This window comes from Phocoena sinus, chromosome 2 (assembly GCF_008692025.1).
Source record: "Phocoena sinus isolate mPhoSin1 chromosome 2, mPhoSin1.pri, whole genome shotgun sequence".
In the NCBI taxonomy this organism is placed as follows: Eukaryota; Metazoa; Chordata; class Mammalia; order Artiodactyla; family Phocoenidae; genus Phocoena; species Phocoena sinus.
Window position 1 is genome coordinate 67311850 of NC_045764.1, and position 25807 is coordinate 67337656.

At 35.5% G+C, this 25807-nt stretch overlaps 1 protein-coding gene across 1 annotated transcript in view; it reads right to left on the bottom strand.

Moving 5' to 3' along the window:
• Positions 1 to 25807, bottom strand: part of PIAS1 (protein inhibitor of activated STAT 1) — a 121771-nt gene that overhangs the window by 4130 nt on the left and 91834 nt on the right. The window contains 6 exon segments of the mRNA XM_032621189.1: positions 473 to 510; positions 2517 to 2659; positions 6472 to 6652; positions 7374 to 7504; positions 9243 to 9403; positions 21646 to 21719. Of these exon segments, the coding sequence (XP_032477080.1) occupies positions 473 to 510; positions 2517 to 2659; positions 6472 to 6652; positions 7374 to 7504; positions 9243 to 9403; positions 21646 to 21719 (728 nt within the window).

Genomic DNA, 25807 nt, shown 5'->3' on the forward strand with positions numbered 1-25807 from the left:
AATGGTCTTACGTAATGATCACATCATTGACATTTTTATTGGCACATCACTGATCTTAAGGAGACATTTTTGTAGCTGAAACTGGGGGGGATTGTGGGAGGGAATAAAAATATTATTTTTTTGTTTTAATTTGTATTGCAAACAATTTTCATAATGCTATTTCCAAAGAGGCATATAGTCAGAAGCAGCAGGAAACAGGAGAGTCCACTTTCTTTATCTTCTGGAGCTATATGGCCAAGAAATTTATCAGTCAATATGACTCACTGCCCTGTTCTTTATAAAACAGTACTATATATTCAGGCACAGCTGAAACAAAGGGACTTTTATTTAAAGTTTTAAAACCTTAACAATAATGGGTATAACTACTCTGAATTTCCTAAGGAAATTTATTTTCTTTCTCTTGGCTACATATTATACTTTTAAGTATTTTAACTTAGAATTAAAATAACAGTAGTTTTTTCATATAACATACCTGATTGTCTCCTGATAAGAAAGGAAAGAAATCTAATCCTGTGGGAGAAAAAATTATTTTAGTTTAAAAAAAAGAAACAAAACAAAGAAAGAAAAAGCCTTCCAAATGCCCCAATACTACAAATACAATATCTTAAAAAGCTAATTCTAAATTCATTTAGAATTTTATTTAAACATGAAGAGTTGAGCTGAATGTTTTACATCTCTCCCATCTCTAGATTACAAAGCCTAGAGTTCAAGGTTTAGCAATGATTTGCACTCCCGGTGACTCCATTTGTGGGACTTGGGCCAATGCTGCCCTGTTAAGTCCAACACTGATCCCTTAAATTGACAGAGCACTTTTCACTAGATGCTCTCATCGACTCCCCTAAAGTCACCTTTTAATCTACTCGAATTTACTCCTCACAAGCACCTCATGAGGTATGTAATTACTTTGGTCTCATTTTGTGGATAAGAACGTTTTTACATTAAGCAAGTTGTAAGACAGATTTTCTTTCTCAGATTCCTTCATTTCCCACTATCTGTTCCAGATTCTAACTCAGAGACTCCTGAGTGACATGAGAGGGGAAGAGCTCTGAGGGGGTGTCTAACTGCTGGCCTGGAGGCTATTACAGAAGGACCAGCTCTCATCCCTGGCTGCCAGGAAGTCATTGAAAGCTGGCCCCTTCCAAGTCACATTCTTGTCCATATTGCCCAATGTGTAATATGACGAAGAGCAAGTAAACCAACATGAATAAAATGCCTCATTATGATATCTAAACTTGGAGAAAAGTACAACAAGCAGGTATAGATAAAAATATGACAACAACATGAACACTTTGGGGATCCATCCACTGTCTACACTACAACAGATTATAACGTAAGGATCCTACAAAATGTATAGTACTGTGTTTTTTGTTTGTTTGTTTTGGCCATGCCGCAAGGCATGTGGGATCTTAGGTCCCCAACTGGGGATCGAACCTGCATCCCCTGCACTGGAAGCATGGAGTCTTAACCACTAGACCACCAGGGAAGTCCCAGTACTGCGGTTCTTGATAGTGAGTTTGGCAGTGGGCTAACAGGCAGTGAGAAACGGGTCTACACTGTCTAACAGAGTAGCTGCTAACCACCTGATGTGGCTATTTAAATTTACTAAGATTAAATAAAATGAAAAATTCAGTTCTTTAGTCATACTAGCCACATTTTAAATGCTCCATAACCACATGTGGCTAGTGGCTACTGTACTGGTCAGATTACATTTCCCTAATTGCAGAAAGTTCTATTGGACAGAGCCGAAATAGGGTTTTCATAACAATCACTAAGAATCTACTCAACTATCTCAGCTCCCAAGATCCTTGCCAGTGACCCTGAATTTTACTGTAGGAAATGGGTGGAGGGCACTTTGTGCTTCTGTATTATATTTTCTACAATGAGCATATATGGCTTTTTGTAATTTAAAAAATGTTCTCAGATAATATGGCTAATGTACAAATTATTAAATTACAAACATAATGCGAACTAGTAACTTTTTGATAATGTAAATGATTATTATGAACTCAAAGTACATCGCAGAAATGAGTATACTGACATTTCAAATTACTTTCAAAAAGAAGAATCAGGTTCACCAAAATAAAAATTAAAGCTTTCCAATGTTTCAATTCTGCATTATCTAAAATACAATATGACATAGCTACCCACAATGCCTGCTGCATTATAACTGGATTCACGGAACAAAAAATAATTGTCATAAATATCAAAATTTAAAGCAACATATTGGAAGTCATTAAAAAACAACCTGCAGACTACTTTGAAGCGCACAAAACCTAAAGATCATTACACTGTTTTTTACCACTGGTAGTAAAACACTGGTAGTAAAACACTGGCTACGAACAAGGAACTGAGTCTGTATTTATTTATGACCACAGTGTATATTTCTCCCAGTTTCCTAGATCCAACCCCTTCTTTTCCTAATCTTTCAACCTTTCTTATACTTGCCCAGAAGAAGACTATATAGATCAAAGGCATTCACAATGCTATGTGACGACACAGAAGAACCGGTGACTCACCTTGCAAGTCATAAGGCATGGGTGTCATGTGGAAAGGATGTCTGTAGTCTTGGATGAGGGATGTGTTAATATAGCTTGTGTCTACAGCAGGGAGGCTTGGGGTGCGGGACACTGGAGATGCTTGATGTGGAAGACTTAATATGCTAGAAGAAGAAAAGGTTTGCGAAATTTTCATGAGTCAGTTGAACTTTTAAAAAGGGTTGCATCTCACAATGAGTCCTAGTTTTTGTGCTGGAAATTAAAACAAAAGACAAGTAAAGCAATATATAATTTAGACTACCAAAATTATTAGGAAATAATTTGTATACTTAATAGCATCTTTCAGAGGCTACAGGGAAAAAGATGGACGCAATGGTATCCAACATTCATAAATCACATGTTGTCTTTGGAATGACATCATCTACACTTTCAGAATGCAGGGGGAAGGCATGGCTGAGCCACTTCAATGGAATATGAGTGAAAAGTATCTACAGCAGACAAAATTCTGAAACCTTTAAAAAATAAGCACTAGAGTGCTGGCTAGTAAAAAGTTTAGGTAAATCCTTGCAAAGAAAACACATATAACAAGACTAGGGGAATGCAGCAATCTGAGCAGTGAGGAGTTAACAGTGGCCCTCAGACTTGTAAGATTTATGAGAATAAAAACTAGGTACTGTTTATCTTGGTATATTCAATGCCCGGCACAGTCATTACCACGCTGTTTACATAAAAGGCCTGCTGAATGAACAAAGGCAGCAAGACAAGGAGTAAAGATGCTCCATAGGGGCTTCCCTGGTGGCGCAGTGGTTGAGAGTCCGCCTGCCGATGCAGGGGACACGGGTTCGTGCCCCGGTCTGGGAGGATCCCGCATGCCGCGGAGTGGCTGGGCCCGTGAGCCATGGCCGCTGAGCCTGCGCGTGCGGAGCCTGTGCTCCGCAACAGGAGAGGCCAAAACAGTGAGAGGCCCGCGTACCGCAAAAAAAAAAAAAAAGATGCTCCATAATGAACAGGTGGTACAGCGTTTTTAAAGGGAGAATAGTATAAATGGAAAAAGAAAAAAAGAACAAAGAGAGGGATTCTCGAAGAACAGAGTGAAATGTTTAAGTAGCTGAGTAGTTAAATCTTTTTTTCTTTACCAAAAATCAGGGAAAAGCAAAAAGAGGGAGAAATAAAGGAAAAAAGAAAAGGAAGAATTAAAATGATTTTGAAAAGAAAAAGAAAGAATTCTAATAGTCCTGGGTGAAAACATAAGGGCCATATGCTATCCCAACCATACAAGAGGCTAATAGACATATAAGTTATAGAAAATAAAGAGAAAAGAAGGTAGAAACAGGCTGTCTTTTGCTTTTAAAACTTCAAGTAAAGTTCTCAGGGTATGGAGATACAATTTCAATGGTAAAAAATATTTCAAAAGATGCCAAGGTTGGATTCCCAGGAATAGAGTTCTAGTTATGACTTTCTACCATATTTTCATGAATGGGATATGAAGCATAAAATATACTCTCATCCACCTCATAAAAATGTTTTGTCTAATGGAAACTTAACTAAACCTCTTACATCTATAGAAAGTACCATTTTCCATTAGCTATCTCCTCTGACAATACCTAAGGGATTACAAGAGAGACAAAAGGAGTTGAAATGCTAGTCTCTGAAAACATCTTGGTATACCAAACAGCAAAGGTAATTTCTGGATGAATACTCAGCAGCTGAAGACCGCAAAATGTTTTACATTTACTAATCTTTGCCTCTTTCTAATTCCTGGCTGGCTCCTTCTCTTTCAATTTTATGATAATATTCTAAAATGCATTTCCACCTTCACACTGCACAATAACAACAAATACAATAGCTGGGTAGAGGTTTCTATTTATTGGCTAGTCATTACTGAAAAATGGTCACTTGTGCTGAATATGGTGCTGTTCTTCTAAAAATGTCATAAACCTTCAGGTTGCTTGTTTTTATCTGAAAATCAAGAGAGAAAGGTCTGGCGTTAGCAAATACTCTATCTGGGTTCAATTAGTCACTGGGAAGCTCAGGAAGTAGTTAATGCATCTAATGTAATTTCCCAAACATAATAAACAAACTATTTCTGGAGAAACAGCAAAGCAAATATTCAAAGAAGAAAAATTAGATTTCTAAACACTCAGAAAGTTTCCTTTAAGGAAAAGTGTTTACATATGTATGACTACTATCAATATACTAAAGAGCAGAACTAACGTATATATAATGATGCATTTAATCCATAAAGTATTTATGTACCCAGATTTATGAAATGTATTTTAAGGTACTGTTTTATGGCATTTAAAGTAATAAAATGATGATATGTTTTGGTCATGCTATGTTAAATATATCATTTAAAAATATATATAAAACATAAAATATCTTAGACTCAAAATTCTACAGACATTTGCTCTAACTACACCAGCTTTTGCTAATTTGACTCTTCTTCCCTCCCTGCCCCCCACCCACAACTCAGATTTAAGAAAGAAGCTGGTATAATAATATGGTCGGGCTTGTTGGATAACAGCCATCAATGTAGGCTTTCATCAGAGGTGAATGTTCATAAAGTAGGATGTAAAACAGAATTAGTGTTTAAATATTCATTTTGTATAGAATAATGATACTGCTTTTAATGTCTTTTATTTCTGTCTCTATGATAAAATAAGCTGCTCTAGAGTGAAAATATCAACCTGCGTCACATGTCTGGTTGTACTATAAAGATTCCTGAAATAGCCAAAGTCCTCTAATGAGAGAGGAGCCACATTTATCACAATTGTGTTCTTTTACTGTTGCAACTTCATCTTTCAAGTAACTACAAATATACTCAAATAGAAGATCTTTTTATCTCATCAAACAATATCAAGCTTGAAAATAATTTGACTCCAAGCACAGAAGTGCCTGCTCTTGGTCTGGTGTTTACTTTCCCTCTTTACCCTTGAAATCTGTAACAATGCTTTCTGCAGACTTTCCCTTCCTCACTTACATTCTTCCTTCAGGCACTACAGTTTGCTGGAAGATCTTCTGAATAGCTCCTATTCAATTACATCAGGCCACATAACTCTCCTGATATATACCTAAAAGGGGGTCACACATGGATTTCTAGATTTACCTTTGGTGTGCTACAACTGTGCCTTAGAAAAACATGAAGTCTTTTGCTGAGAATCCCCGAAGTGTCTCATAAGACTAACAGGCTGTTTAATAGTACAGTTAGAGTCAGCTACTTGTTTTACCATCCTCTACAAAATGTTAAACTCTTTAAGGTTGGGACTGTACTTACTTACTTTATTATCACCCATGTTTAGCACAGCGTGTTTTACATAAAGTAGGTAACAGTGTTTCATGAAGTGACATGAAGCATAACCAAGGTACATTATTACTGATATGAGACTAATGGGAAGTATGGGAAATGAGTCTGCAAAACATAAAGCATTGTGTACTGCAACTTAAGTCCTACACTTCTTTCATTGCCAGTCTTATACATTCTGAGGCAGGTTTAAAGCATTCATCTGGACTTTCTCTGCTTTCTGCTTGAAACACTCAACTTAGGGTTAATTTTACAGCACACATTTTCCAGTTTGAGTAAATATTTTAAATCCTATGACCAGCATTAGGATCACCTGGGAACTTATTAGAAATACACATTTTCTCAGTTCCTATTCCTGAATCAGACATGGGGGCTAGGGAAGCAATGTGTTTTAATAAGCCCTTCAGGTGATACTGATGTATACCCAAGTTTGAGAACCACTGTGCTAGAATCATCTTTTGGTACGATGAAGACCATATCCAAGTGACCCCTTTAATGCATTATCCCAACCCCTTAAGAAACACACCTGAGAAAAATTCAACCTATTCTCTGATTACTAAGTTTTACAACCATTACTGTTAAGTTTTACAATCATTTTATTTAGCAGATCTTTTAACCCTATTTGCAAAATTAACTTTCACAATGAGTTTTTTTTTTTAAGATCTCAGCACTTACCCTTTATTACTTAGTGGTGATGTGGGAGAGAGAGAAGGGCAGGTTCTCTTGGCAGATGGCTCTTCCTCCTCCTCATCAGATGAACTGTCTATGGTTAGGTCAATCACCTCTACTTTCTTACTTTTATTTGAGGACGGGTGATGAGAAGCCACTTGGTGCTCTAATGTGGAGCTCAAGCATCCTGTGTGGGAATGATTGAAACACAAGGCAAAAAAGACCTGTAACATCTCTCCTTTTCTCAGCCTATGGATTAGATTATCAGTTGTAGCTTAGACTTTATCAGTTACAGTATATTGCTAGGGTCCAAGAATACAAAAGCAACAGTGGCTCTGTTCCCCTAAGCTTAAAACTATTATTTGTTATCGGTTGTTAAAGGATTTTTTTGAAAATCAATTCTGAATTAGGGCAAACAATCAAAATATATGTCCACCTCAGAATAAAAGTAGTCTGAGGGCAAACACTATATATTACACACGTTTACCTGTACAATACCTGATATACTGAGAGACGTTACAGTAACGTTTTTAAAAAGTCATAGTTTCCTTCCAGCAAAAACATACTAAAAAAGCCAGGAAAAAGATGTAAGTGAAAAAAGAACATTCACTAACCTGTACCAAGTCTGTAAAAAATTTAAAAGGATACCATTTCAAAAGCATGACTTTACAAATAACTTATTAGATTATGTTATTCTGAAATCTTATACCACAAAATTTTAAAAGCTGGCAGAAAGTGAATTTAGAGTTTCAATAGTTCTGAACATTTAATCAATAATTTAATAAGAGTTACTGAGCTATCCATAAACTGCTGAGTATTCTTAAAAATTTTATGTGTTTTAATATTGAAAATCAAGGCTTTACAACAACAGGGAGACTGCCCCACTCTTTTAGAAAACTAACACTCACCGTCAACCCCATTGTAAGAGGCAGAAACTTCCTGTACTTCCTTTTTTGATCTCATAGGTGCCCAAGAGCCATCCTCCTTAAACTGTATTTCATCACAATCTGTACAGTACTTCAGGATTTCCATAAACAAGCTATAAAAAACAATTTGTCCTTTGAATATCACATTCTAAAGTAAGGCCAATTAGAATTATTACTATTCAAAAAACATTCAGACCTTCTATGTTTTGTACAAGTATAAATGCGAAAGAAAGTGTAACAGACAAGGTATATTTGTTCTCAAAATCTAGGGCTAAAAAGGAGAATAGTTACTTAAATTATGGTACCTGTATGCAAGAAAATATTATGTAACCATGAAAAATGAGGTTTCCAAAGATTTTTTTTTAATAATATGGGGGGAAATATATGTTCACAGAAAGTGTGAAGAGGCCAAGAAAAGAAAACTCTATATTTTAAAAATAAAATTCTGTGTGAGTGGTATATAAATAGTGCTTATCTCTCAGTGGTGACATTGTGGATATTTATTCTTTTTCTTTATACTTTTCAACATAATCCAAATTGTCTACAATAAGCACATCTTATTTGATAACTGAAGAAATACATGCAAAAATATATATTGAAAGTTAAAGCTTCTTGATAATTACCATGCAGATATTAAAAAATGAGATTTTCAAAAATGTGTAAAATTAATGATCAAATTCTCAGGTTGTAATGTTAAATAAAACCAAAGGATAAAAAATACTAATACTGTATAATCACAAATATGGGGGAAAAAATCAGAAAATAACGTAACAGCTTTTTATTTTCGTATGTTTCCAATTTTTCTTTAGGGGTGTGTGTGTATGTGTGGCTTTTATAGTAAGAAAGAATAATCCCAATTGATGCAGGCATCTAGAGTTACATAATATACAGAGTTGGTAAAATATTACTCAATTCTGATTTATTAGTGATCATTGACATCTCTGAAAAATCAAACATAAAACATTTAAGTTACATGTTTACTTCTCCCCATATGACTGGTCTGACATCTTTCAAGCTCTGGATTACACTTCTATCGCTAAATGTATTCCATTCCTTATGTTATACCTTCAGGCTTCTATGTCTTCTCAAATATTATAGGTAAGTTGTATTAAGCATTTTTCTAAAGAGTACAGGAAATCTCAAGAAGATCCTTCTTCTCACAATTTATCTTTGTTCGGCGGCAAAATGGAAAAAAAGGAGGCTAGAGAATAGGAGAAAAGTGAAAGGGATATTCGAAGATGTTTGGAAGGACAGATAAAACACCAGAGTGTTAAAAAAATAATTGACTGTTGTGATGCTATAGGTGGAGAAGAAAGACAAAGACAAGTATTTTAGAGAAAACAAAAAAAACAAAGAGAGCTGCTATTCAGTGTGTTGATCAGTTTTAGGAGCCCGTAAGGAAGGGAGTAGGTATGCTGGCCCACAACTGAAGCACCAGGAAATCTCCAAAAACAGACCAATTTCTGGTCAATTAGGTTAACCAGAGTTTCACAACCCTTTCATTCTCTCTCCAAAATGGTCTCTCTCCAAAATGCATGTCTAGGGATAGATGGATTCATGTTAGGAAAAGTACATCCTACTTAGAACCATTGGTGCTTTAAAATGGTAAATGTCAGGAGGCAGTGACAGTAAGGCACACATTTTCAAAACAAGGGGACATAAAGTTAAAAAGGAGAAATGTTCACAATATTAATTACTTAGAAAACTACTGACTTTACAGTCATGAAAATCCTAAAAATACATAACTCAGGAAACACTACCTACAGAATTTTAATCTCAAACGTGCTGGATAACAAAACCAATAATAGATGGTTACTTTGAAGTACAACGAAAAACTTTAAATTGACATACCCATCAATAATAAGGTGTTCATATGGAGCCTTCTTATCACAGACAGGGCAAACCCAAGTTGGTTTTTTCTCATTCATCTGAATATAAAGAGTTGCATCAAAACACTGCAGATGAGAACATGTAAGGGCCCGACATGGAATTGTCAACCGCATTTTACCAAGCTTTGAAAAAGGGAGACAAAAGTAAATATTAGACAACTGTTATACAAAATTTTTCCTGAAACACAAAGTGTATGTATTCCAATTTAAAGCGTATTCTGTTTACTTTTAACACATTTCTGTGAAACATCTACCGGTTAAAAATTACAATATTTCTTTGGATATTAAAATAGAGGGACTATGGAAAGTTACAGCAGAGGTTATTTACCCTCAATCCACAGCTTACAGATCTGCATTTAGGGGAAAGAACCATGAACCCCTTGAAATTACATGCAAAATCTTGTAAGTGTGTGCATTTTTCCGGGGAAAGTGCTTTCACCAAATTCTTAGAGTAGTCCCTAATCCAAACAAGTTAAGAACCACTTTACTAGGTATTGGGAAAGGAAAAAAGAATGCCTTATTAAATGCTCAAGATACAGATACGCTCATTAAGATATCAGGTTGATTGTAATTCAGAGGTCAGAACAGAATAAGCATTCCCCACAATGCCTGGCATAAGTGCCAAAGAGCAGCTCTGAGAAGAAACCCAGGTGTGCGCACTCTCTTCCCTCACTGGGCACCATGACAGGCAATTCAGCAAACACCTCTGGACCTCTAGCATCTCTAGCATGTTATGAGACTTGTTCTTCTTGCCCTGCAAATAGTGCTTATGCTGACATAGGTTGAGTCTGTCCTATGAACAATGAAATCTGTTTCATCTGGTCCCTGAAATGCCAGCTTTGGACCAAAGCAGAGAAGCTGTCCAAAGATCTGCCCAGGGAGCTACCATATCATGACCTCCTTGCATGGAACACACTTCGTACAGTACAGCTGGATAACCACTGTGGGGTCTCCGTAGGTCACAATGGCCATATAGTATAGAAGTCACCTTTCAGTAACCACATTTTTTGCTAAATATCAGGAAAAGATCTTCCACATGTTTGTGAGCTTGTAAAACATAAGGCCTTGGAAAGGATATGAGTTAAATGAGGAAAAAAAGAGGAAAAGATTCTTGGCTTAGGAGGATTTCACGGAAATGTGTAATTTCCTAGTCTACCAAGGAAATTAACTGTCATTTGGGGCCCTAAATTATTGTTCTCATACCAGTGATTTACTGTGCCTCTAGGAAAGGCACTTAACCTTGCTGGGCCTCTTTCTATCTCTGAAGTAACATGGTTTCCTTCTTACTTCAACAGGATGTAGTGATGAAGAATAAAAAAGGACCCAGAATGTGTCATCAACTTGAGGCAGGAATGCCAGTTTACAGTATCAGAAGTATGGACAGGAGGACTCCCAAACTCATTCTACAAGGCCACCATCACCCTGATACCAAAACCTGACAAGGATGTCACAAAGAAAGAAAACTACAGGCCAATATCACTGATGAATACAGATGAAAAAATCCCCAACAAAATACTAGCAAACAGAATTCAACAGCACATTAAAAGGATCATACACCATGATCAAGTGGGGTTTATTCCAGGAATGCAAGGATTCTTCAATATATGCAAATCAATCAATGTGATACACCATATTAACAAATTGAAGGAGAAAAACCATATGGTCATCTCAATAGATGCAGAGAAAGCTTTCAACAAAATTCAACACCCGTTTATGATAAAAACCCTGCAGAAAGTAGGCATAGAGGAAACTTTCCTCAACATAATAAAGGCCATATATGACAAACCCACAGCCAACATCGTCCTCAATGGTGAAAAACTGAAAGCATTTCCACTAAGATCAGGAACAAGACAAGGTTGCCCACTCTCACCACTCTTATTCAACATAGTTTTGGAAGTTTCAGCCACAGCAATCAGAGAAGAAAAGGAAATAAAAGGAATCCAAATCGGAAAAGAAGAAGTAAAGCTGTCGCTCTTTGCAGATGACATGATACTATACATAGAGAATCCTAAAGATGCTACCATTAAACTACCAGAGCTAATCAATGAATTTGGTAACATAGCAGGATACAAAATTAATGCACAGGAATCTCTAGCATTCCTATACACTAATGATGAAAAATCTGAAAGTGAAATCAAGAAAACACTCCCATTTACCATTGCAACAAAAAGAATAAAATATCTAGGAATAAAGCTACCTAAGGAGACAAAAGACCTGTATGCAGAAAATTATAAGACACTGATGAAAGAAATTAAAGATGATACAAATAGATGGAGAGATATACCATGTTCTTGGATTGGAAGAAATCAACATTGTGAGAATGACTCTACTACCCAAAGCAATCTACCAATTCAATGCAATCCCTATCAAACTACCACTGGCATTTTTCACAGAACTATGACAAAAAATTTCACAATTTGTATGGAAACACAAAAGACCCCGAATAGCCAAAGCAATCTTGAGAACGAAAAAAAACAGAGCTGGAGGAATCAGGCTCCCTGACTTCAGACTATACTACAAAGTTACAGTAATCAAGACACAGGGAGATCAGCTCAGTGCTTTGTGATTGCCTGGAGGGGTGGGATAGGGAGGGTGGGAGGGAGGGAGACGCAAGAGGGAAGAAATATGGGAACATATGTATATGTATAACTGATTCACTTTGTTATAAAGCAGAAACTAACACACCATTGTAAAGCAATTATACTCCAATAAAGATGAAAAAAAAAAAAACCCCACACACAAAAAAGACAGTATGGTACTGGCACAAAAACAGAAAGATAGATCAATGGAACAGGATAGAAAGCCCAGAGATAAACCTACGCACATATGGTCACCTTATCTTTGATAAAGGAGGCAGGAATGTACAGTGGAGAAAGGACAGCCTCTTCAGTAAGTGGTACTGGGAAAACAGGACAGTTACACGTAGAAGTATGAGATTAGATCACTCCCTAACACCGTACACAAAAATAAGCTCAAAATGGATTAAAGACCTAAATGTAAGGCCAGATACTATTAAACTCTTAGAGGAAAACACAGGCAGAACACTCTATGACATAAATCACAGCAAGATCCTTTTTGACCCACCTCCTAGAGAAATGGAAATAAAAACAAAAATAAACAAATGGGACCTAATGAAACTTCAAAGCTTTTGCACAGCAAAGGAAACCATAAACAAGACCAAAAGACAACCCTCAGGATGGGAGAAAATATTTGCAAATGAACCATCTGACAAAGGATTAATCTCCAAAATTCACAAGCAGCTCATGCAGCTCAATAACAAAAAAACAAACAACCCAATCCAAAAATGGGCAAAAGACCTAAATAGACATTTCTCCAAAGAAGATATACAGACTGCCAATAAACACATGAAAGAATGCTCAACATCATTAATCATTAGAGAAATGCAAATCAAAACTACAATGAGATATCATCTCACACTGGTCAGAATGGCCATCATCAAAAAATCTAGAAACGAAAAATGCTGGAGAGGGTGTGGAGAAAAGGGAACCCTCCTGCACTGCTGGTAGGAATGTGAATTGGTTCAGCCACTATAGAGAACAGTATGGAGGTTCCTTAAAAAACTACAAATAGAACTACCATATGACCCAGCAATCCCACTACTGGGCATATACCCTGAGAAAACCATAATTCAAAAAGAGTCATGTACCAAAATGTCCATTGCAGCTCTATTTACAATAGCCCGGAGATGGAGACAACCTAAGTGCCCATCATCGGATGAATGGATAAAGATGTGGCACATATATACAATGGAATATTACTCAGCTATAAAAAGAAATGAAATTGAGCTATTTGTAATGAAGTGGATGAAACTAGAGTCTGTCATACAGAGTGAAGTAAGTCAGAAAGAGAAAGACAAATACCGTATACTAACACATATATATGGAATTTAAGAAAAAAAAATGTCATGAAGAACCTAGGGGTAAGACAGGAATAAAGACACAGACCTACTAGAGAATGGACTTGAGGATATGGGGAGGGGGAAGGGTAAGCTGTGACAAAGTGAGAGAGTGGCATGGACATATATACACTACCAAACATAAAACAGATAGTTAGTGGGAAGCAGCCGCATAGCACAAGGAGATCAGCTCGGTGCTCTGTGACCACCTAGAGGGGTGGGATAGGGAGGGTGAGAGGGAGGGAGACGCAAGAGAGAAGAGATATGGGAACATATGTGTATGTATAACTGATTCACTTTGTTATAAAGCAGAAACTAACACACCATTGTAAAGCAATTATACTCCAATAAAGATGTAAAGGAAAAAAGAAGTATGGACAGGACGGATGCAGAGAAAACTGATAGTTTCCTCCTCCGTGCTCCCAACTCTACACTGCATATGATTACACTGTTTATGTGTTTCTCCTCCTACTAGAAACACACTGGGCTCATCTCCTTATCCTTGGCACTGGGAAAGGTACCTGCTATACATACAGCAAGAAGATGGTCCTGTGTACTGATCAGGCTTTAGCTATGCATGCTGGGTAGTTCTAGGAGGCACCATTCATTGAGGGTATGAATCCTGGAAGTTATTTAGTCTCTCTGAGCCTTAGTTTTAGAAAATGGGGATAAAAATATCATCTATACCATATGACTGTGGGGTCTAAACTATATTTATTGCACAGGGCCTGACACAGAGCAAGTACTCAATATATGTCCCCCATTATTAATAAAAGTACAGAAACATATTTGCTTCAAATCACTCTGTAAGCTAGTAGGAGACCCACTCAAACCTCAGCCCAGTCAGTCTTCTCTGTTATGCTCACACAGTATTAAACAACTCCATTACTCCCTTTCTACACTTCTATTCAGGTTTTATGATTTGATTTACCTAAGTACCTGATGAAAAAGGCACATACACAAAAAGAACAAACTAGCTCTTATAACAGAAATATCATCTATTTACCATTAGCCAAGACATGCTGCGTTAGTCTAGAAACATCTTCCAAATAACCATCTAGGTGGTGGTGCTAAATTACACTTTTATGTCTTAAGTCACACCTTAACTTATCTGTGAAGTGCAAATTCCTACTGAGTAGGTATATTTGCTACTGCCTTAATACTAAGTAGAGAAATCCTAGATAAATACAGTCATCGTAGACAAGGTTCAAGTAACTGCAGAACTAGTAGGCTACTTCTGATATTTATGAAGACAATGGATAAGAAGATAAGAAACACAGCAAGATCCTTTTTGACCCACCTCCTAGAGGAATGGAAATAAAAACAAAAATAAACAAATGGGACCTAATGAGACTTAAAATCTTTTGCACAGCAAAGGCAATCGTAAACAAGACCAAAAGACAGCCCTCAGAATGGGAGAAAATATTTGCAAATGAAGCAAAATATTTGCAATGAAGCAAGAAGAAACAAAGATTGTTTCAGAATCCAAGCCATAGGCTGTAGAACTTATACTATGAAAAGCAGTTATTCTCCAAAGACCGTCACCTCACATAACTTTAGCCCTATAATTTCCAGCTGTCAGTTCATCTTTTCGTTGGGAGAGCAACTCTCAAGCCCTTATATGATCAGCCACACTGACAAGTTTACCTACAGAATTTTTAAGGAACACTGCTACATGAATGGCACAGGAAGGACGTTTACAAATAAGTATACGAAAGCATAAGTTCAATTTCAAATGCAGTTTATTAGCCATCACACAAATGTCTTGCTTCAAAGAATTACCAAGTAATTGTTATATGACCCTCATACTCCTGACTTTTAAAAACAATCACTAAATTCTAAATACTTATCTATGAATGGACACTGAATTCTCTAACTTCAGAAAAGAAGCTGAGCTTTGAACATCTTCATCCTGTAATTACAAATCCCCCTTTTCCCTTTATAGGATGGGGTGGATATTTGCATCATTCGCAAATAAACACTTAGAAAACAACTCCCAAATACGTTTTCTAATGCCATTAACCTTACTATAACAATAGTAACTGATGATACTTCAAGAGAAAATACCCTACGTAGATATAAGTTCAAACCAGCTTACAACAAAGGACCCCCAAAACATCAATAATATATGTACTTTTTCCTTATAAAAAGAAAGTAGTGTGATATTGAGAATTTTATAACTTTTTCATCATCATCATTATGGTAAGTATTTCATGAATAAATTTCCAAGGAGTTTATTTTTTTTTTCTATCAACTCCAAGTGATTTGCATTCGAGTTTACAGGTCTAGGGAGTATCTCACAAAGCAGGTTCACAAACATTCTTCCAGCTCTATTTTTAATAAATTAGAACTGAAAAATTCCCAAAGAGCAAAAACATCTTTAATTATTTTCACTGCCTTTAGCTAAACAGCACACAAAAACCAGAAACTCATTTATTTTGAGCTGTGTATATCACAACAAGGGTAATTCAAATGCACAGTCAGACATCATATTTACATATTTCAAAGGGAACAAATCTCTTTTATTATTCTATAAATTTGATATATAGATGAGTTGCCATTACGAAGTTTTACTTTTTAGAGTAGAAACATACCTAAAATATATTGCCTTACTGTTCCAGAATTATTGTAAAGGGATTGTCCCTTTGGGCCTAATAGAAATCCATAAAAGTATTATAATTATGGGTTATATATAGTTGTTTTTCTATAATCTGAATTTTGAAAGCATAAGTCAATTTAAAATGAACTGCTATAACTGCTCAAACTAAAAAGGGAGGAGCAGGGGGATACAGAAAGAAAAATTTAAAGCTCGCCGATTAAATTAAGAGGTGTAACAAGCAAAACATGATTAACATTTTCTAATAATATAAAGATCACCTGAACTATAAAATTCAAAACTAGTTATATAAATAAGAACATCAAGATTTATATTGTAGTCCTTATTTATATGAATAATGCTTCATATAAATGTTAAATAATATAAACATCATATATATTAGTACAACTGTAAACACTTTTAAAATGAGACTGCAGAAAAACAAGACCTTCCAGTGATTTGAATGGAAAATGAAGCTTTTGCACGTTCCTAAATTTCTCATGTTCTCTGAACTGGTGTTTTATAATGGAATGGGGCGGCAAGGAATCATGTCAAGGGCGAGGGTGGATAAATAGGTGTTTGGAGGAAAGAGGGTATGATAGGTATATACCTTTAAAAAAAAAACTTTGTCTTCTCCACCCTCTACTTAGCTGGTCTGTGAACCATTTTCTAAATGTTAAAAAATACCACATTCCTTTACACCATAGTCTGTTATAACATCTGATTACTTAAGAATCCACCCATGTCCCCCTGGCCAATATTTTTTATTGTGGTAAAAACATTAACATTAAACCTATCACCTTAACCATCTTAAAGTGTACAATTCAGTAATGCTAAGTATATTCACACTGTTGTACAAGAGATCTCTAGAACTTTTTCATCTAGCAACACTGAAACTCTACACCCACTAATTTGCCCTCTCCCAGCCCTTGGATCCATCTTCCTACTTTCTGCTTCCATGATTTTGACTACTTTATATACTTCATGAGTGGAATCATACGGTATTTATGCTTCTGTGACTGGCTTATTTTGCTTATTGTAATGTTCTCAAGGTTTATCCACATGGCATATGACAGGATTTCCTTCTTTTTTCATGTTCCATACATTATATTCTATTGTATGTATTTATACCGTATTTGTTCATCTCTTGATGGACATTTGGGTTGCTTCCACCCTTTGGCTATTGTGAATAATGTGATTAAAGTGGGTATGCAAATTATTTCTTCAAGATCTTGCTTTGAATTCTTTTTTTTTTTTTTTTGCGTTATGCGGGCCTCTCACTATTGTGGCCTCTCCCGTTGCGGAGCACAGGCTCCGGACGCGCAGGCTTAGCAGCCATGGCTCACGGGCCCAGCTGCTCCGCGGCATGTGGGATCTTCCTGGACCGGGGCACGAATCCGTGTCCCCTGCATCGGCAGGCGGACTCTCAACCACTGCTCCACCAGGGAAGCCCGCTTTGAATTCTTTTAGATATATACCCAGAAGAATTGACAGATCATATGTTAATTCTATTTTTAACTTTTTGAGGAACCTCCATACTGTTTTTCCATAATGGCTGCAGCATTTTACATTCCCACCAACAGTCCACAAGGGTTCCAGTGTCTGTGGCATCCTCACTGAAACTTGTCATCTTCTGATTTTTTTGATAGGCGCCATCCTGATGGGTGTGAAGTGATACCTCATGTGATTCTGATACACATTTCCTTAATGATTAGCGATGTTAATCTTTTCATGTGCTTGTCAGCCATCTGTATACCTTCTTTGGAGAAATGTCTATTCAAGTCCTTTGCCTATGTTTAATCAGGTTGTTTTGTTGTTGTTGTTGGGTTGCAGGAGTTCCTTATATTATTCTGGATATTAACCCCTTATCAGGTATAAATTCTCAAATTATTTTCTCCCATTCCCTAGGTTGTCTTTTCACTCTGTTAACTGTTTCCTTTGGCAAGAAAAGGTTTTAAGTTTATAAGTTTAAGTTTTTAAGACCAACAGGTGTATTCCCATTGGTCTGTCTTTGCTTTTGTCGCCTGATTTTGGTGTCATATCCAAGAAGTCACTGTCAGATTCAACTGAAGCCCTTCCCCCACGTTTCTTCTAAGAGCGTAACAGTTTAAGGTCTTACGGTTTTGATCTTTAATCCATTTTGAGTTAATTTTTACATATGGTGTAAAGTAAGGGTCCAACTTCATTATTTTGCATGTGAATATTCAGTTTTCCCAACGCCATTTGTTTAAAGAAACCATCTTTTTCCCATTATGTAGTCTTGGCACTCCTGTAGAAAGGCATTTGATCATATTGTTTCTGGGCTCTCTATTTTGTTCCATTGGTCTATATTATCTACCTTTCTGTCAGTACCACACACACCATCTTAATTACTACTGCTTTGTAGGATGTTTTGAAATCAGGGAGTGTGAGGGCTGGAACTTTGTTCTCATTAAGATTGTTTTGGCTACTCAAGAGTCCCTTGAGATTCCACAGAAATTTAAGGATTTTTTTTTTGTATTTCTGCAGAAAATGCTATTGGGATTTGATATGAACTACACTGAATCTGCAGATCACTTTGAGTAGTATGCACATTTTAACAATATTAAGTCTTCTAATCCATAATTATGGGATATCTCTCCATTTATTTCTATCTTCTCTGAATTCTTTTTTGTTATGTTTATAGTTTTCAACCTCCTTGGTTGAGCTTATTCCTAAATATTTTATCCTTTTTGATGCTATAGTAAATGGGACTGTTTTCATAGTTTCCCTTTTCAGTTTGGTCACTGTTAGTGTATAGAAATGCAACTAATTTTTGACTGTTGATTTTGTATCCTGCCACTTTGTTGAATTCAGTTCAAACAAGTTTGTTTTGGGTTTTTTTGTGGAATCTTTGGTGTTTTCTACATAAAAGATCATGTCATCTGCTAACAGAGATTATTTTACTTCTTCCTTTCCAATCTTTTTTTTCCTCCTTGTCCAATTGCTCTGGCTAGAACTTCCAGTGCTATGCTGAACAGCAGTGGTGACAGTGGGCATCCTTGCCTTGTTCTTGGCCTTAGAGGAAAAGCTTTCAAGTCTTTCCACACTGAGTATGATGTTCATTATGGGCTTTTCATATATGGCTTTTATTATGTTGAGGAAGCTTCCTTCTATTCCTAGTTTGCTGAGTGTTTTTATCATGAAACGGTGTTGAATTTTGTCAAATGTTTTTGTCAAGTTTTTTTCCTGCATTGATTGAGATGATTATGTGGTTTTTGTCCTTCATTTTGTTAATGTGGTATATTACAATGATTTATTTTGTATGCTGAACCAGCCTTACATTCCAGCTATGAATCCCACTTGGTCTGGTGTATGATCATTCTAACGTGCTGGTGAATTCGGTTTGCTAGTATTTTGTTTACGGTTTTTGCATCAATATTTATCAGGAATACTGGTATGTAGTTTTCTGGGGGTTTTTTGTTTCATTTTGTCTTGTCTTGTTGTGTCCTTGTGTGGTTTTGGGATCAGTAATGCTAGCCTTACAGAATGAGCTTAGGAGTATCCTTTCTTCAATTCTTTGTAAGAGTTTGAAAAGGATTGGTGTTAATTCTTCTTTAAATGTTTGGTAGCATTCTCCAATGAAGCCATAGGGTCCTAGGCTTTTCTTTGTTGGGACATTTTTCATTGCCGCTTCAATCTCCTCACTAGTTATAAGTCTGTTCAGATTTCTTATTTCTCCATGATTCAGTCTTGGTAGGTTATGTGTTTCTAAGAATTTATCCACTTCTATGTTATCCAATTTGTTGGCACAGTAGTGTCATAATCTTTTTAATTTCTGTGACATCAGTTATGATGTCTCCTCTTTCATTTCTAATTTTAGCTATTTGAGACTTCCCTCTTTTTTTCTTAGTCTAGCTAAGGATTTCTCAATTTTGTTGATCTTTTCAAAAAACCAACTCTTGGTCTCGTGATTTTTTTGGACTGTTTTTCTATTCTCTATTTCATTTATCTCTGCTCTAATCTCTCTATTTTCCTTCCTTCTGCTGACTTTGGGTTTAGTTTGTTTTTCTTTTTTTAGTTTCTTGAGGTATAAGATTAGGTTGTTGATCTGAGATCTTTCTTCTTTTTAATGTAAGTATTTACTCCTAATAAACTTCCCTCTTCTGCTGCATCCTGTAAGTTTTGGTATATTGTGTTTTTATTTTCATTTGTCTTCAGATATTTTCTAAATTCCCTTGTGATTCTTCTTTGACTCATTGGTTGTTTAAGAATGTATTGTTTAATTTCCACGTTTGTGGATTTTCCTGTTTTCCTCCTGTTACTGATTTCTAGTTTCATCACACTGTGATCAGAGAAGATACTTTATAATGATTTTAATCTTAAATTTATTAAGACTTGTTTTGTAGCCTAACATGTGCTCTGTCTTGGAGAATGTTCTGTGTATTCTGAGAAGAATGTGTATTCTGCTTTGTTGGGTGCAGTATTCTGTATATATCTGTTAGGTCCAACTGGCATACAGTGTTGTTTAAGTCCTTTGTTTCCTTATTGACCATCTGTCTGGCTGTTCTATCCATAACCAAAAGTCGGGTATGGAAGTCTACTACTATTATTATATTGCTGCCTATTTCTCCCTTTAGTTCTGTCAATGACTGCATTATATATTTGGGAAAGAATTTAACAATTTAAAGTAATAATATAAAAAGGCCTGGAGTCAAAATACTTTCCCTATAAAAATGACTGGCTATAGTAAGGAATAAAAAGATAGAAGGATATATACAAAATTATACATTTGGTGATTTTTATTAACTTCACTGTATTTTTTTCTGTACTTTATAGACGTTTAATAGTGAACAGGAGTGCTCTTAGCAATTATAAAACAAAAAAGTTTTTTTTTAAACAGCTATGCAAAGTACTCTATTATAAACTAATTCATGAGCTAATGACCTTTTCATATTGTTTAAGGTTTTATAAATTATAAAAGACTAAGATATAAGACAAATAACAATTTTTGTTTAAGAATAAATAACTTCATCTCAGATTAGCAGGATTCCAATATTAAAAGCTTTCAATATCAGGCTTGCCTGAACAATCCTGGCAAATCAGGAAAGAGCTGAGTCCTCTTATTTTCCATACTTTGTCCCCAAATTTAAATATGATTAATTTGATTAATTACAGAACAAAAGGCAATCAAAATATCAAAGTAATTTACTCTCAGTTTTTCACATATTTTTGTATGAAAGCATCATTCAACTACCATTCCTACTGTTGGTGGACCTGACATCAAACTAGTTAAGAAATAAACCTTAACACATTTTTGGAAACTTTTCCACTACCAGTTTAATCATTCGGTATGTCTTGAGGCTTATATTTATTTTGTAGAAATGACTGAAATTGATCTCATTTTCTGGTTTAAAAATATTTCTAGTTGATTTTTATATGCATAACCAATTCAATTATTCAGGCTAAACAGAATAATTGTTAATTGTTGTTATAGTCATTGTTGGCAAAATGGTTAAATTGAATGTGTGAATAATCATGGCCAGATTTTTATTCAGAAGTATACTATTTTAAAAAATGAAATTTTAATAAATATACTAAGATAATAAAATGCATTATGTGGAGATTTTACACTTAAGTCTGAGAGAAAGTCATTTAATAACCACAAGCAATATTTAAATATAACTTACTAAGAGTAGAAAATTTTTATAGACATATATTTGTTTAGATTTCAATTCCTAAGACTACATGATGTCTTTTACTTTTCATAAACTCTAACAAACAAGTGGGCATGTTTCAATTTAACAGAACTTGTTTAAATACTGGAAATACTTAATAACCAAAGAAAATGTATATTAAGCCTCCTGGAGAGGCAAATATTAGTTAACAACTTACTGGACATAGTAGAGAAACCCTCAGGCTGGTTGTAGCTATTTCACTGTCTGGATCCGCAGTCAATTTCTCTTTAACTGACATTCATCAAAGAGAAAACAAACAGAAGTTGTTTATTAAAGATACATCACCGATGCAACATAAGAAAAAGAATGAGGAACTTAAAAAAAAAAGAACTCAAAAATAATCTGCTCAATTATTTTCCAATCAATTGAATGAAAAGATAAAAACAATTTTAAGGTTCACAATCTCTACAATAAGCAAAGGAAGGAAAACAACTGTATATGTATAGACTGACTACATTTCCTGTAAGTCTCCTATTTCTCACCCACAAAACAAAAACTGCATTGCACTAACATAAAGGAAATTTTATATAGCAGGTTAATATATTCAGCCGATGGCAGACCATCTCCCTTTTATAACTCTAAGATACTGGATAAAGATTTTCTTTCTTTTAAACTATGACAATATTATTTTAAAATAAACTAATAAAAAACAACTATAAAACTAACACGTATAAGTTTTTACAATGCTCACATAATACAAATATTTATTGTAAACACATTAATTCTAATTTCAAATTATAAAAAGAAAAAAGTTCAACTGATTTTTTTACCATATGATTATTTGAGTTTTATATTTATTTATCCATAACCTAATTAATTATGCTACCTTGGGCAAGTCAGTCCTCCTCTCTGAGCTTAATTTTACTTCTTGGAAAATAACAGCCTACACTAGATAATCTCTACATCTTCTCAGTTCAAATTTCCTATGGTTCTTAAGAGAGGAGGCACTGGTAATTTTACTTTTGAAGCTGTTCTGTTACTCTCAGTCAGTCTAACATAACAAGGACTTTTTTTTTTTTTTTTTTTAATTTATTTATTTTTGGCTGTGTTGGGTCTTCCTTTCTGTGCGAGGGCTTTCTCTAGTTGTGGTGAGTGGGGGCCACTCTTCATCATGGTGCGCGGGCCTCTCACTGTCGCAGCCTCTCTGTTGCGGAGCACAGGCTCCAAACGCGCGGGCTCAGTAGTTGTGGCTCACGGGCCTAGTTGCTCCATGGCATGTGGGATCTTCCCAGACCAGGGCTCAAACCCGTGTCCCCTGCATTGGCAAGCAGATTCTCAACCACTGCGCCATCAGGGAAGCCCAGCAAGGACCTTTATACTTCTCATCTGAAAACCTGAGACATGTTACTTCTGAAAACCTGAGAACTTTAATTAAACTTCAGCACAGAAGTGAGACTGGAAATGCCTAAACGTAATATTTCAATAATTTTAGAAACTGTTCCAGAATAACTTTAAAGTCTATATGTGTAAGGGGGCACAAGTGGAGTAGTTCTGGAGTTAATCATAGAATTTCAGACCTGAGGCACAACTGAATGTGACAGGAAGGGAGGGAGGGAGGGAGGGAGGGAGGAAGGAAAGAAAGATACAAGAAAATGGAAAGGGGAAAAGTACTTGGGTAAGGAAGAACAGTTTCAGATGTCTGTTGAACTGGTAACTATTTATAAGAACTAAGAATTCTGGCCTTTCCTGGTGGCGCAGTGGTTAAGAATCTGCCTACCAATGCAGGGGACACGGGTTCAAGCCCTGGTCCGGGAAGATCCCACATGCCGCGGAGCAACTAAGCCCGTGTACCACATCTACTGAGCCTGTGCGCCACAACTACTGAAGCCCACGCGCCTAGAGCCCATGCTCCGCAACAAGAGAAGCCACCACAATGAGAAGCCCCGCAGCAGCACAACGAAGAGTAGCCCCCGCATGCCGCAAGTAGAAGAAAAACCGTGCACAGCGACGAAGCCCCAACACAGCCAAAAATAAATAAAAGAACTAAAAAAAAAAAAAAAAAAGAATTAAGAATTCTGCCTTTATTAAACTTGATGATCACAGAGTCTGGATTTTTTTGAGATGGTCCAAATCTTAGATATTCTATTCAACTGCCTCCATAAACTAGTGGATCTCAACTAAGATGCACATCAGAACTACCTATAGAGCTTTCTAACTTATAACTGCCCACTGAACCAAAATGGGGAAGAGGGACACTAATAAGTAGTTTTTAAAAAGCTCCAGATGTGATTCTGATGACAGACTAAAAAATCATTTTATGGCCTGGAAATTCAAAAACTTTACAGTCTATATAACTCATAGGCTGTCTATCACATCTAAAAAGGCACACAATCCGTGGGTTTTAGTTTGGAAAATATAGTTATCATATCACTTATGCTAATTAATATTATATGTAAATTATGAAAAGTATGCTTTTGCCATTATAGACCCAATCTTACTCCAACCTTTCCTATAAAGATACATTTAACCAACAGTATCTTTTTAAAGGTGACAAACAATTGCCATACGAAACAAACATGTAAATAGAATTCTAATGTGATTCCTAACCATTCTGCATGTCTTCACCAACCACTCCCTAACACCCACCATGCACACAGCAATGGGAACAGTAACTGACTTTACATCTTATCTATTTAAACTTCGAGTTAAATGAAGCAATATCATAGATCATAATATCAGCCTTATGCAAAACAAAGTTCAGTGTTAGTACTTTGAAAAAAAAATGAAAAAGGAAAGGCAACCTGAGGTAGTGGTTCAGAGCACAGGATCTAGAGCCAGCCTAGGCTGTTGTAATTCAGCCATAGTCATTTAACTTTCCATGCCTCAGTTTCCTCATCTTGTAAATGGGAATAATAACAGTACCTCATAACATTGTTGTAAGGATTAAATGAGTTAATACAAATAAAATGCTTTAAAATAACCTAACATTATACTAAATAAATATTAGTTATCGCAACTTAAAATAAAATGTGACTTGTATGTTTATTTTCTCTCAGAGGTAAAAGAATTTTCTGAAATTATTTTAGAATTAGCTTATTAATTTCTATTTTAAAAAAAAACTTCGCTTTTCACCTTTGCCATTATAGACTCAATCAATTCTTTCCTGTAAAGATATTTTTAATACTTTAGGATCTTGATTGGATTGAATTTAACCTACAGATCAACTTGGAGAGAACTGACATTTCTCCAATAACAATACTGAGTGTTCTGATCCATTAACATGATGTATCTCTTCATTATTCAGGTCTTATTTTAATTACTCTCACCAATGTTTCATAGTTGTCAGCATACAATTGTGCATATATTTTGTGTAACATATTCCTAAGTATTTCATATTTTTAAAATTCTTATTATTTGAATTTCAATTTCCAGTTGTTTACAGCTAGTAGAAATACAATTTTTATAAACTGACCATGTATTCTGCAACCGTGCTAAATTTACACATTGGCTTTAGTAGCTTTTTTGTAGATTTTTTGGGATGTTTTCTAAACAATGAAGTCATCTTCAAATAAAGACAATAATTATTGTTCATTTCTAATCTGTATGCTTCTTTTTTCTTGCCTTATTGTGCTGAATAGGATCTTAAGGGCAATGCTGAATAGAGGCATTAAGAAAGATATTCTTGCCTTATTCTCAGTCTTAGGGGTGAAGATTTTTACCATTAAATATGATATTAGCTAAAGGCTTTTTGTAAATACCCTTTATTACATTGAAGCAGCCCCCTTCTCTCTATTTTGCTGAGTTTTATCATGAATGGATATTGAATTTGACCAACTGCTTTTTCTGAATCTATGGAGACGATCACATGATTTTTTCTTTTTTAGTTTGCTGAGATGAGAAGGTGAATTATATTGATAGATTTTTGAATGTTGTATGAACCTAATATTCCTGGAACAAACTCTATTTGATCCCTATGTATTACTTTTTAATATACTGCATTTGTCAAAACAATTCTGAAAAAGAAAAATAAAGTTGGAGGACAACCTGATTTCAAGAATTACTATCAAGCTTTAGTAATGAAGACTGTGTTATTGGTATAAGGATAGATAAATAGGTCAATGGAAGATAATGGAGTCCAGAAATAAATTCATACATCTATGGTCAACTGGTTTTTGACAAAGGTGTCAAGGTAATTAAATGGAGAAAAAATTAGTATTTTCGAGAAATGTTATGGAACACTGGTATCTGTATGGGGAGAAAATGAACCTCTAAAGCTTACTTTGTATCATACACAAAAATTTATTTAAAATAAACTGTAGACCTAGATCAAAGAATAAAACAATAAAAACTTCTAGAAGTAAAATGTTTGTGACCTTGGG